The sequence below is a fragment of the Crocuta crocuta genome, unplaced genomic scaffold (assembly GCF_008692635.1).
Source record: "Crocuta crocuta isolate KB4526 unplaced genomic scaffold, BGI_CrCroc_1.0 scaffold218, whole genome shotgun sequence".
NCBI lineage: Eukaryota > Metazoa > Chordata > Mammalia > Carnivora > Hyaenidae > Crocuta > Crocuta crocuta.
Genome location: NW_027533170.1, coordinates 1960666 through 1974975, shown reverse-complemented (window position 1 = coordinate 1974975; position 14310 = coordinate 1960666). Strand labels below are relative to the sequence as shown.

The window sequence follows — 14310 nt, the reverse complement described above, 5'->3', positions numbered from 1 at the left end:
TATTGCGTTTTGACCTGAAAAGAATTTTCATAATGTTTTCTACCTTTCTGTTAAGTTTTCTTTTTGTTACTTATTAGCCTATATATGATAGTCTTAGTTTTCAAATTTTTCAAAAAATATGTTTATTTTTATAACCCCTTTTCTAATTTTTAAAGAATAATTTCCTATACTTTATGTTTTTATATGGGCAAAAAAGAAAAAGACTTAACTTCTCATGAAACTTGCCTGGGAATACATATACTTAACTTCAGGTATCTGAATTCAGTTAAAGAAAAACTTTCAAAGCGTAAGAGGGTATAAGATTTATAGCTCTGCCGAGATAAGCATTAAGCAAAAATGGTAAACTTTAGAACTTTAGAACAGTTAATTTAGAACTAATATAATGTATTCTAAGAGAAAATCATTTAAAACTTTGATCTTGTTAATGTGAAATGCTAACGAGGGATAAATCCTAGCTATGGAATATCCGAAGACCTGTAAAAATTTAAAAATATTCTTACCAGTCACTGTGTCAATTCCAGCCACATCTGCTGAGCACAGATGTGTAAAGAACCTTACTCAAATACTGATAAGTTCATTGTTTAACCAGTAAGTTTAAGTTGTTTGTATACACAAATACCATTACTTAAATTGTCTTTGAGGTACCATCATAAACTGTATTCCACCAGTCACTGAATCCTAAATAATCAAGGTGACCAAAAATTATCTGCATCTGTACATTTTTAATCCCTTGGATTGGGACATGGTAGCCAAATAACACAGAATACTTAAAATATGTAGTTCACTTAGTAGTAGGACTGGATATAGCCTTATCCAGGTTATGTGATCCCCCTCTGTCTTTGAGAACCTAGAAACTCTTCTGAATCAATCATAGTTGGAGCCTAGTTCTAGAAGAGGAATTTAAAAGTCACCATTTGTTTTCCTTGTTCTGGTCTACATTCTGATTTTAATTTTCTTTGCACTAGTGGTGTCGTGAACTAAATTATATTTGTCTCTACATGTCTTTTATATACTTATATACATATAATTCTTTTAGTGACAGAATTTAAAAATATGACTAAGTTTTGTAATGTAAGAACATGATAGATGATTTCTACTAGACTAGCAGGTTAGAATTCTTAACATAAACATTAAGTAATAAATCAGTAATTTATTTTTTAGTCAAATTTAATTTTGTGAATTCCACATTATATGTTAATGATAGATTCGTTTTTTGTGTGTGTTAAAACTAGTGTAGGTGTATGTTCATTGAATTAAGAATTTTTTTGTTACTGTTAATTTTTAAAGTAGACCATCAGGTAAGCAATAGCAAGTTTTGAAAAATGATTTTTTTATGCTAACAGTTAGAAATCCATACTTTTGCTTTTTATTGCATATGATAAAGCAAAACATTATTTTTATTTGAATATTTTTTATTGTATTTTGTAATAATATTTGCAATTGTGAGGACTATAAATTTTTAGCCTGATATAATTATATTAATGATATTTTCTGTCTCTGAATTGAGGAATGAAATATAAAATGAATATTTTATTTATAAGCATACTTTTTTTTAACTATGAGACTGCTAATGATATTTTAAAGTATATTTTTGGCATTTGATTATTTATGTTAAATACAGATCAGAAAATCCAGATGTTTTACTCTTTCCCCCTCAAACTTGTATAAAAATAAGCTTTGTATTCAGTAGTGATTGATTATACATGTCATTGCTCTCCTTCCTTTAGCAAAATATACAAAATAGCGTCATTTCTTGACCAGAAGAGGTAGGACTTGAGCAATTTTAAAATAGAAAACAATCATCTATTTAAAATATAGGTGAATATGCCAAACCCTTTTGATTGGCTGCTGAAAAGTAGTACTGTAGGACAGTTATCTCCAGATTTTTTATTATATCACCCTAGCGACAAAACATGCTTAACCAAGTCCTCAATACAAGTGTACTTATTTATTTAAAATACATGTACTCTTCTTGATCCAGTTATTAAATATTGACAAATTTTGTTTTCTTCTTCCTGTTATGACTTCCCTCCCCTTTCCGCACCCCTTCTCACCCCTTCTTTCTTTTCCTTCCCCTAGTGCTTCTCCTTTTCTTTGGCTTCTTTCTCACTCTTCTCCTCTACTCTCCCTCTACTCCTTTCTCTTCCTTCTCCTCTTACTCTGTTTCTCTTCTCTTCCTTTTTCCCCAATTCTACTCATTTAAAAAAAATCAATCTAAGTAATAGATTTACTTACTATGTACTTAGTAGATTTTAATATTCTAGTGAATCACTTTGAACACCAACCATTTTGATGACTACTACTTGCACTGTGATTTGGAGACAAATCACTCCTTTCCACTAAGATAGTCATCGTTTCATTTTTTTTTTTTATTTTTTTTTAAAGAGACAGAGTGTGAGTGGGGGAGGGACAGAAAGAGAGGGAGATACAAAATCCAAAGCAGGCTCCAGGCTCTGAGCTGCCAGCACAGACCCTGATGTGGGCCTCGAACTCAGCGAGCCTTGAGATCATCACCTGAGCCAAAGTTGGATGCTTAACCAACTGAGCCACCTAGGCACCCCGTTCATTGTTTTATTTTTATAGGTACTTAGAAAGCAGGTGCCAGGTAATGATCTGAGGAAGACCTTGGGAGTCAGTCTTTTTTTTTTTTTTTTAATGTTTGTTTTAGAGAGAGAGAGACAGAATGTGAGCAGGGGAAGGACAGAGAGAGAGGAAGACAGAATCCGAAGCAGGCTCAGGCTTTGAGCTGTCAGCACTGAGCCTGATGTGGGACTCAAACTCATGAACCGCGAGATCATGACCTGAGCCAGAGTTGGACGCTTAACTGACTGAGCCACCCAAGCTCCCCGAGAGTCAGTCTTTCTAAAATGTTGAAAATACCACCTGTCAGACATTTTTTAGCCATAATTTTTTTCTTTGAGGATTAAGAAGTGCCTTAAATTTACTGCTCCCTTAATCTCCTGTTTTGGTCTTTCCTTTTAAGAATCTTTGAAGTTTACTTGTAAAATCATGTTTTACAGATAATTTTCAGAATATTTGATATGTGTTGGCATATATTTTTACTTCTCAAACTTTTTGCCTACAGTGGATGCTAAAGAGTGAATACATACCTCTTACACTGAATTCTCTTGCCAGAAGCAAGAAATCGATTTGAAATCTATTTTATCTTGAATGTACATGACTTTTATCATCTATATATCTTTGTTTCTTTGAAATAAAATGTTTTAAGTCATCATGTAAATTACTTACCTTCATCCTCCCATGCCTTAAATTTTGGAGCTAGATTTGAAAGTCCAGGATCTTCAAGCCTCCTGATGGCTTCATTGCACTCTCTGGCGCACTTGTAGATAAGGGTGCCTTAGACTGAGGAGCAAAGAATGAAATCACTTTGCTGGTTATTTTGAGGTCAGGTTTTTAAAACATTTAAGCCTAGGTTTATAATATTAATTTTGTGTCTGATAAGCTGAAAAAAGTTAACTTCTTAGCCTTATTCTGTTTTGATTTTAATCAAAGCAATATATTTGCATGGTAACAAATCTAGTAGTCCAGAAGAATTCATGATAAAAAGCAACATTGTCTTTCTTCTCTGAACCTCCTCTAGGCCCATTCTTTAGCTGTAACCTCGTAGCCATTTCTCTAGTTCTGTTGTGAGTTATTTTGGGAGTCATTTCCATAGTTCCAAGAAAACCACTGCAGAGTGAAGATAGGGTTCTTAGGAAGGAAGGAAAAGTATATTTGCATGTTCAGTCCACTATCTTACCTTTAAAGGTACTTTTATCTTTCAAGATTTTATTTAAATTCAAATTAGTTAACATGCAGTGTAATAATAGTTTCAGGGGTAGAATTTAGTGATTCATCACTTGAATATAATACCCAGTGCTCATCACCCATTTAGCCCATCCCCCCCCACTCCCCTCCCCTCCATCAACAGTCAGTTGTTCCCTATAGTTATTAGTCTCTTATGGTTTGCCTCCCTGTTTTTATCTTATATTATTTTTTCTTCTCTTCCCCTGTATTCATCCTTTTGTTTCTTAGATTTTACTTATGAGTGAAATCATACGGTATTTATCTTTCTTCTGACTGAGCTAAGCATTTGCTTAGCATAATACACTCTAGCTCCATCCATGACATTGCAAATGGCACAGTTTCATTCTTTTTGATGGCAGAGTAATATTCCATTGTGTATATATATGTGTGTGTGTGTGTGAACACACCACGTCTTCTTTATCCATTCATCAGTTGATGAACACTTGGTCTCTTTCCATACTTTGGCTGTTGTGAATAGTGCTCCTCTAAACGTTAGGGTTCACATGCTCCTTTGGATCACTGTTACTGTACTTTTAAAGTACTGTCTATGAATCCAAAACAGCCAAGAAATTTATTTTTAAAATTTATGTTAGTGTGTGATTCTTTTTTCCTATGGGTATGATAGTTTCGCCTTATCCACTCTCTAGCCTCTTTGTATTCCTTATAATTCATAAACTCCATATCCAAGTTCCTTTTCATTTCTCCCTAATACTGTATTTTCCCCCCTTCTGTAACTGGTAAAGTAACCATTTACTCTCTAAGTAACAAGAGTAGGGCCAGGTTTTATCCAAGGAGTGGCAGAGGTTCCTGATATTTATTAGCATTTTCAGATACAAGCAGCGCAGCACTCAGCCACTCTAGGTAGTCTCTCTTGGTACTTCACGACTACTCTAACCCCACATGATAAAATATATAATTGCCTTAGGTCTTGCTGTAATTGAAGGGAAAGGAGGAGCATCTACAAGTTAAGGGTTGGTTTCTTGTTTGCTGGGAGGCATCACTCAGGTCCTTTTATTTCTAGCCTTTCAAAGAAGATAACATTCAGTACTGTGAATCTTTTGCCAATTTTTTCTGTCCTTGTTCATCGAAAGTATTTTCAGAAGTAGTTTTATACTTTTGGCCTTAAGTCTGTAACTTTAAACATTTACCCCCAGTGTGGTGACTTTCTCATTTTCATGTCAGTATCTGGGTTCCCAGGCAGTACTTCTAAATTTTTTCTTTTTAAAAATCTTCTTAGGTTTTGCTTTTAAAACTCTAATTTCTTTTTTATCACATAGCTGTCTTGGCAAAAATGTATTTGTTTAGCATTATTTGTAAGTTTTATTTTTCCAGAGATCCTTTATGCTTGGATGTTTATTTGCGTTCTGATCTAAAAACAAAACAAAAAGCCAAATAGTAATGTTAAAGTCAAATGATAAATTTATTTTAAACCACAGCATTAATTTTTGAAAGCCAAAGAGGACCTTTATGTTCTAAATTTTTTACTTGATCAGAATTTGGTGGAACCACTGTTTAAGTTTTAGAGTGTACATATGTATGCAACAGATACATTAGAAGCATGATCATTGAGTATCAATTGCTTATAAAAACAAAAAAAATTACACGTTTTAATTTGTAGTTTCTTTTAAAGTCATTGGAAAGGTTATGTAATAATCATTGCACTTTTTAGCACTCTTTTGGAATTTTATTCATTTTAGTTTCCTTTTTTTCTGAAATAACTGAATAACTTTGTTAAACTCAGCTTGGCTGTAGCTTGATATAATGCATGAGCATGCTGTTTATGCAAGCTGAGTAGCTTCCAACAATAAAACAAAATTGTATTACAGAACAAATATTTGCATTCCTTTGGGAGGTAAGTAAATTCTCACTGAAACCACTGAAGGAGAATGTTGGTGTGCCTTATTGTGGAATTGTTGTTGATTAGACCTCTGCTTCTGTCTAGGAGATCCTTAGTTCTCTACTGGTGATTTGCATCTCGTGACTTGGTATTTGTCAAAGATTTGTCTAACTTGTTTTTCTTTACTAAGGCCCTTAATACTCTAAAGTAAAATACTAAAGAATACTAACTGTTAAATGTTTAGAAGTTAAAACAACAAAGATTGCATTTTCTCCCTTGTATTTGTTATTCCACTGACCAGAGAATTCCATATGGAAGCCATTTCCAAAAGTCTGATTTAATTTAATTAAGTTACTACATATTTGAATTTTTTTATATTTTCAGTGAAAACATTTAGTTTTGTTTGGATATAAAAGGCCAAGGGATTACTAAAGAATCTCCTAAGTGAGTTGTTGCTTTTAATTAACATTGACATCCCATTGATATTTTTTGTCTTCCCTGATAAACACAAATTAGAGGAATGTAGATAATTTTCTTTCATGATCTTAGTTCATTTGTGGACTCACTTATTATAAGCAGATACTATATCCCCTTACCGACATATACAATAGAAAAGTTAACATTCAGGGAATGAGGGATAAGTTGAGATAAAAGCAAAGATTGCTGTTTATGGTGACTTTTGTTTCACTTCTACCTATTTTATTACTTCACTATCATAATAATTCACTTTTGTGTGTGTGCTAATTTGTAACCTTAAATCTTATATAAAGATAGGTGAAGTTAGTACAGTGGAAATAGTGCTTACCCGAATAACACTTTATTTTGTTTTTATTAGTTTCTTCACTTGTGGAAGAAGGAGAGAAACAGAACAAACGTTTTAGGCCATCCAAAATGTCTTGCAGAGAATCTGCCCCACCGACCTCTTCCTCACCACCAGTTAGCCAGGAGTTACTGACAGTCAAAGAGAAGTTCATCCCACCGGAGCTCAGTATCTGGGACTACTTCATAGCCAAGGTAGTGAAAGTGCCACACAGAAAAATATTTATGCAGTGAAATGGAAATGAAAATGTTTAAAATAAGTGTAATTGCTGCAGCTTCTAAGTGTTTTCCGGCTCTGATTTAGAAAATTTTTATTTTATCAGGCTACATAACACACCCCCACAAAAAAAAAAAAAAACCTCAAAAACAATTGGCCATTTTCAGCCAGTTTTTAAGACAGTTCTTTGGTAAGTTATAATTTCTTCATTTTAAATAAAATAAAGTTCTAGATGAAAAGATAAGTTGGTCAGTACCTTCATGCTAATGTACATGACTGTAATGAAGGGATCAAGACTGCTAGAAGCACAGAGCCATTCAGGCTGCCGCCCCTTGTCTGTACTACAGACAGTCCTGCATTGTCCTCATGTGCACACATTACAGTTACTGGGTCCCTCAGCAACATGAGTCCCTCAACAACATGGCTTAAAGTTTCCACAACTTATTAACTGTGAATAATTGCATAAAGTACAAACTTCCCTGCTTGCTCTTTAGTCCTCAGTTCACTATGTAAGTAACAGATGTACCTCGGGTTTAGTGACTGTCACAACAGTTCTTTCAAAGTCTATTGGTGATTGACCATTTAGTGCCTGTTACCAGTTCATATGCAGACCGAAGAGTGTGTTGCTGTCTTGGCTCCCATGATGAACTCAAGTGACATTTTATAAAATTGGATAATCAGAAGAGGGAACCACCTCACAAAGATGAAAGTACAACAAAACCATGAAAAGTGGTAGCACTGTAAATTAAATTCAAATCACATATAAATGAAGTTGTAGAAGAAAACAGCTAACTGTAGGACCATTGACATTGCTCTCATTTGAGAGACTCTAGATGTGCAACCAGAAGACTTAGTGAAGGCTAACTTGTTAACACGAATGAGGAAAGTGTGACCGAAAGAGGACCATATTCTAGAGAGAGTGAAATTGGCAAAAAACAAATCAAAATAAAACAAAGCCCTTCACATTAAAGGAACTCTGGGTAATATTTCACAACATTGAAGGTGTGAAGAAGAAAATGTTGGAAGCTGCTACAAACTTAGAAACAAATATGACGACGATTTGCCGAGGATTAGGAAAGATGTTTGCTTTGTATCCTAAATTATAGAGATAGAAGGCAAGGACTGTTCAGAGTACTCTTGCTAATTTTTTTACAATGACATAAAACACTTAATTCTCAATATTTATATTTTAATTACAGTGTTCTAAGTACTGTTTTTACTATTTTTCAATTTTCCTATACATTTATTGCTGACCATAAGAGTTTTTAATGTTTCAAAATATTTTTCATAGTCACAGAATATCTGTAAGTTTTCCTTTGCTTATTAAGATTGCCGTGGGGCCACTGGGTCTCCATCAGTTAGGCGTCTGACTTCAGCTCAGGTCATGATATCACAGTTCGTGGGTTTGAGCCCTGCGTCTGGCTCTGTGCTGACAGCTCTGAGCCTAGAGCCTGCTTCAGATTCTGTGTCTCCCTCTTTCTCTTCCCCTCCCCAGCTCATGCTCTGTCTCTCTCTGTCTCTCAAAAATGAATAAACATTTAAAAAAAAATCGAAAATTGCCTTAGAGTGGCTTCAGCTTGCATGGTCCTTGTCACATTCTTGTGCTTCCATACAAAGCAGAAGTGGCATGTATATGTCTTCTGCTTTTTTTATGATCAGCCCAATCCCTCACATTCTCAACTTTCAGATGTTCTTCACATTTTCTTCTATTAATTGACACCATACCATTTCCTGGTGACACCAGTCCCTCAGGGGGGTTAGCTTTTATTTTTCTTGTATTGTACAATGTGTGGGGTAAAGACAGGTATTTGTATCTCCTCGTTCCTCATTGCCTTTTACAGAGTCATACATTTATTCAGCAAATATTTATTGGGCATGTTGTTGATACGGGAATGTCTGTATGTCATCTTCATTTCTGAAGCACAGTTTTAACTGACAAAGGATTCTTCCTCAGCACAGCCTTCTTTAGCTCTCTCCGTTCCTGGATCTTGTTATATTTCTGGCTGCTCTGCTCTTGTCTCAGTTTATACCACAGCCTCCAGGCTAGTCGAGATGTTAGCCTTTCCTAGCTGTTAGGTAATGAGATCTCTGTCATTCTTGACAGGGCCATTGGGGTGGGGTTTTTATTAGTCAGCCCCTCTGGCCGTGCAGCAGCGTTCTCAGTCCTCCCGGATGCCCTGCTGGCTCCCGCGGACCCCTGTCACACAGCGTGGCAGGGAGGGGGTTGCAGAGGCACTGGCCAAAATGCCAGGTGCTTCTCTGGGTGTTGTATGTAGTGATCGATTTGCAGTGTCTTTAAAAGGACCTTTTTCACAACTTTGTTCAGTTTTCCTGTTGCTTTCTGGTCAGAGGACTTACGAAGCTGCTCACTCAGCTCTTTTGGAAATTCTGCCATCCCTGCGTTCCTTCACCAGGCTGCCCTAAACCAAGGGCTTTGTAGCTTCAGGCTCCCCACATCTCCTCCTCTGTCCTCCCCGTATAAGAATGCTCTCATCTTACAGGTCATTAGAAAAGTAGGATCACACAAAACTCTCACCATCGTGTCATGAAGCTATACCTGCATTTGTTCCCATCTTATTCCTTCTTCCTGTCAGACTCCAGTTCTGTTCTGAATCCCTGTCATGCTTTCCTTCTCTACTCCTCACTGTATCTTCAGTTCTTTTGTCTCTACAGGCTGCTCCCCATCAAAACAGAAATGTGCTTTCCTGTCTCCCATTCCATGTCCTGCTTTGATGCCCAGACTTTCCCAGCTATCATCCCATTTCTCAGCTTCTTGTTACCATTCAACTTTTCAAAACTGTATACACATTTTTTCCTGTTACTTTAGGTCCCTTTCATAGTTCCATTGTGCGACTTCTGACACAACTACCCCTCTGCAACTGCTATTGTTGAGACTCAGAGGGCATCCATGTTGTCACATATAACTGAAGCCTCTCTATCATCATCCTTTATGAAACTCTTAGCAGTATTCAACACATAAAACTATTTCCTCCTTTGAAATACTTTTTTGTCTTGCTCTCTTAATGCCAATTTCTTCTTTTTCCCTAGCCTTACTATTTATTCTTTCATGGTCTTCTTTCTTCATCCTTCCTTTTCTGCCTGACCTATAATCTTAATCTTCTTCAAGATTTGGGTTTTTGATACTTATCTTGTCCAACACCTCACTCTCACAACCAGAGTTCTCTCATGTTAGTAAATGGCACCTTCAGCCTAATAGTTGCTCAAGCCAGAAACCCAGAAATAGTCTTTTTTCTCTCTGTTCCTTGCTCTCCATATTTATTGGCACATCTGTCAGTGCTTTCCCTGAAATACACCGTCAGTATGTAATTTCTCTCCATCTTCATCACTGACACCTGTGACTGTGCTGTCGAAGACTGACCTCTGTGCTCTGCAGCCAAAATAGACCAAGAAGACAGAGTTTGGGGATAAAGAGGAACATTGGTTTTATTGCTTTGCCAGGTGAGGAGGCTGAAGCAGGCTAATGCCTTCAAATCTGCAGACCCTCCTGGGGTAAAAGGCTAACGGGATTTTTAGGAAAATACAGAATCTGGGCAGTTTAGAGAGCAATCTGGCCCGTGTGCCAGCCGGATTGGCCAGGTCTCTCGACTAGCACAGGCGCCGGCCATCCGAGTCTCATTACTGAGTATGCACTGAGGTCAGCAAGATGTCCACAGCAATACCAAGTCATGGAACAAAAGATTCTACAGAAGAACACACGAAGGGGAGAGGGAGGCTTTAAGAATGAGAAAGAGAAAAATGTGTTCAGTTTGAAGGCAAGCCTTGCTGAAGCAATAGTGTGTCCATCTTAATTTCCGTCCACGTTTATGTTTCTGTAGCCGTTTCATCCAGACTGTCAACTCTTGCCTTACTTAATTACTAACATCTCCGTTTCTACTCTTGCCTTTTGAGTTTTCTCTCATAAGAGAGGAGGCATAGTAATAGTCTTAGGGTGCAAATCTCAATACCTGTCCTCTACTTAAAAATCACTAGTGACATCCTGTTGCCCTCTTCACTGTGACCTGGACACACCCTTCCCTACCTGTCACCTGCCATTCTCTTGAGCGTTCACCCCAACACTGACCCTCCTGCATTAGTGGCCTCCAGTCAAACTGCTTTCTTTGCACACCAAACTCTTTACCATGGTAAGGCCATTACCTGTTTCCACTGCTCACAATGCTTTTCTTCCCTCCTGATCTGTTCCTTACTTTTCAAAAAGGCCTTTCATGATCAGTTCATCTCTGTTCTTGTTACTCTTCTCTAACCCAGCTGTCCTTTTTATTACAATAAAATATCTGTATACGTATAGAGATAGCACAACTATGTACAGTTTCTATTTTTTGCCAGTTTTTTCCTCTAAAATGAAAGCTCTTTGAGTGCAGTGATGGTGTTTATGTCTCAAAAATTCTTATAGTAAGTATACTTTTTGGTGTGTTGACACTTGATTAATTTTTTGTTGAATGGCTGCATTAATAAGAGAATTCTGTCAAGTAAGGTCAAAGGCATAGGATGTCAAAAGAGCCAAATACTGATTACTTTACTTTCTTACAATAAAGTATCAGAAAATGAGATAAGTTGCTAATATTAGACTCTGTAATTGCATGTTTTAAATCAGGGAGTTGAATGATAAATCCTCTAACCTTTTTGTTTTTGTTTTTGTTTTTTTAAGCCTTTTCTCCCACCTTCCCAAAGTAGAGCAGAGTATGATTCAGAGGAGAGTCTGGAGAGTGATGATGACGATGATGATGTTTTAGCTTCCGATTTCCATCTCCAAGAACATTCTAATTCAAATTCATATAGGTATGGAATATTTAATTTTGTTTCTTTTTAAAAATTCATCATGGCTTATATACATAATACTTTTAAAATAATGCATATGAAATTAATAGCTTGTTGAATTATAACACATAACTCAAATTTATTTAGATGAAATTGTAAGATTCCTTTCTTCAACAGTAATTTCATGGTTAATTTACTCTCTATGAATCAGTCCTCACAAATGCTATTAGACTATTCCTTGCCCTTTGCTCCCTGAGATAAACAAACCCCACTGTTTTAGCCTAAAAAACACAGTATCTTTTCAGTATATACTAATGCTCTAAGATGTCAGTGATTATGTCTTAAAAATGGCTTCCCCATGTTATAAAAATCATAAATGTTCAAAATGTTCACCCTCACCTCCAAAGCTGCATTATCCTTATATGCATGGGTAATGGTGTATTATCTTGTCTCTGTTGATAATGTTGTATATCTCTGAAAGGTGTACACATTTTATTAAGACATTGTATGTTAATGATATGATAGAAAAATAGAAATTTTTTATTAGCAATAAGTAGTATATTAGGGGAAATGAAGTAGTCCTTTATTGAAAGGAAAAATTAGGAGATATTTACTTACTAGTATACTGTTGTTTTCCTGTTGACTTAATTTTGTTTTTTGAATATACAAAATATTTACATGGCTCAAAAGTCAAACTGTGCAATTTAGTGACAACAAAAAGAAGACAACCCAATGTAAAAAACATGGCAAATGACTTGAATAGATGTTTTTCTAAAGAAGATATAAAAATGGCCAATCAGTAAATGAAAAGATTCTGACTATCACTAATCATTAAGTGAATGCAAATTGAAGCCAGAGTGAGAGATCACTTCACATCCCTTAGCATGACTGCTATCAAAAAGAAAATAACAGTGTTGGCAAGAATGCAGAGAAATTGGACCCTTTGTGCCCTATTGGTGGGAATGTGAAATGGTAGCACCACTATGGAAAACATTATGGCAGTTCCTCAGAAATTAAAAACAGAATTACCACATGACCCAGCAATTTCATTTCTGAGTATATACCCAAAAGAATCAAAATAAACAGGGTCTTGAACAGGTATTTTTACAAACTATGTTCATAGTAGTGTTATTCCTAATAGCCAGAGTGTAAAAGTACTGTCTGTTGACAGATGAAGGTAGTATATGCCTAAAATACTTACAATACCAACCTAAAGAGAGGATGGAAATCCTGATACCTGTTACAACATGGATGAACCTTGAGGACAGTATGCTCAGTGAAATAAACCAGTCACAGAAAGACAAATACTGTATAATTTCATATATGAGATACTTAAGAGTAGTCAGATTCATAGAGACAGAAACTCTCTATGAATGGTGGTGGCCAGGGACTAGGATAAGGGGGAAATGGGGGAATTATTAGTCAATGGGGAGAGTTCTAATTTTTCAAGATGAAAAGCCTTCTAGAAATAGACGGTGGTGATGGTTGCACAAGAATGTGAATATACTTAATGCCTCTGAACTGTACACTTAAAAATAGTTAAGATGGTAAGCTGTATGTTATGTGTATTTAACCACAATTTAAAATAATAAAAAGCTAGTACTCTAAGAAATAAAAGTGTTTCACTTTAAGAGAAGCTGAAATTTCTTTTTTTAATAAAAAAGCAAAACTATATAAAAATGTGAAATTAGAAGTCGCACATTTCCGTCTTCCACTCATTTCCTCCTCTGCATTCATTTTTATTAGTTTCTGTTTTATCTATCTATTTGCAAAATAATTGTGTGTGTGTGTGTGTGTGTGTGTGTGTGTGTGTGTAAAATCTTATTTCACTGCTTTCTTACATGGAAGGTAACAGGTAGCATACTATATATAGTGTTCTATAATTTGCTTATTAATACATACTGGAATTCACTTCATATTAATACTTCGAGATCCTTCATTAATTGGTTGGTTCTACTCTTTTGCTATTTTATATAAGGCTGACATGAGTAACTACGTGCATATGTTGTTTTGTTTTGGGAGAAGCATAGCCACAGAGTAGATTTTTGGTGGTTAAATTGTTGGGTTAAAGTGGTGTGCTCTTCTAAAACCCTAAGTAAATTTTTAACACATTTCCTGTTTTATTTTTAGTTGGTCGTTGATGCGCTTGGCAATGGTGCAGTTGGTACTCAACAATCTGAAGACTTTCTATCCCTTTGCAGGTCACGATCTTGCAGGTAATGAATATCTTAACATGAACTAATATTCCGAGTGCTTTTGAGTTACTATTTTTTTTTAAATAGTGGAGAAAAACTTTAGTAACTTCCTGTTGTAAAAGATAAGTTTCTTTTAACCAAACCAGCCATCTATAAATATTTTATATATGTGCCCTTATGAGGACATCATCCAAGAAAGCAGGGAATCTGAACCTGATGTGACTGACTATATTGAGACTTTTTTTTATAGCTATAACCAAGGTATTGGGGGATTTAATAGCAGTAGACACGTAGAAAACTGAGCACGTGCAAAAACTTAGTGATTATTAACTCCAGGGGAAGAAAAGATTGTTCAGAAAGGAAGGGGCATGATAGTATACCACATAGCTCAGCTATGATCTATATTTATAAATAGATATAACAAGGTAAACACGAAAACACCAATTTTACCAAAAATTATGTCACTATATTGCAGTGATGGAGATACAGGTTTATTTTCATATTCCAGAGTAATAAATTAGTACATCATTTCTAAAATTGAAAAATCATGAATTCACAGTATAAGCATGTATTTAGATCTTCAGAGGTAAACAGGAGTAGGGATAAGTTGAAAGTGAAATGAGGACTCATGTGAATGAAAGTGTACAGAACTAGAAAGT

The 14310-nt window shown here is 35.6% G+C and overlaps 1 protein-coding gene across 2 annotated transcripts in view; it reads left to right on the top strand.

Moving 5' to 3' along the window:
• The window catches only part of DMXL1 (Dmx like 1), a 127959-nt gene that overhangs the window by 73148 nt on the left and 40501 nt on the right, over nucleotides 1-14310 (top strand). For both annotated transcript variants that reach the window (XM_077746362.1, XM_077746361.1), the window contains exons 29-31: nucleotides 6480-6658; nucleotides 11347-11477; nucleotides 13587-13672. In XM_077746362.1, coding sequence (XP_077602488.1) covers nucleotides 6480-6658; nucleotides 11347-11477; nucleotides 13587-13672 — 396 coding nt within the window. The remainder of the gene's footprint in view (nucleotides 1-6479; nucleotides 6659-11346; nucleotides 11478-13586; nucleotides 13673-14310) is intronic.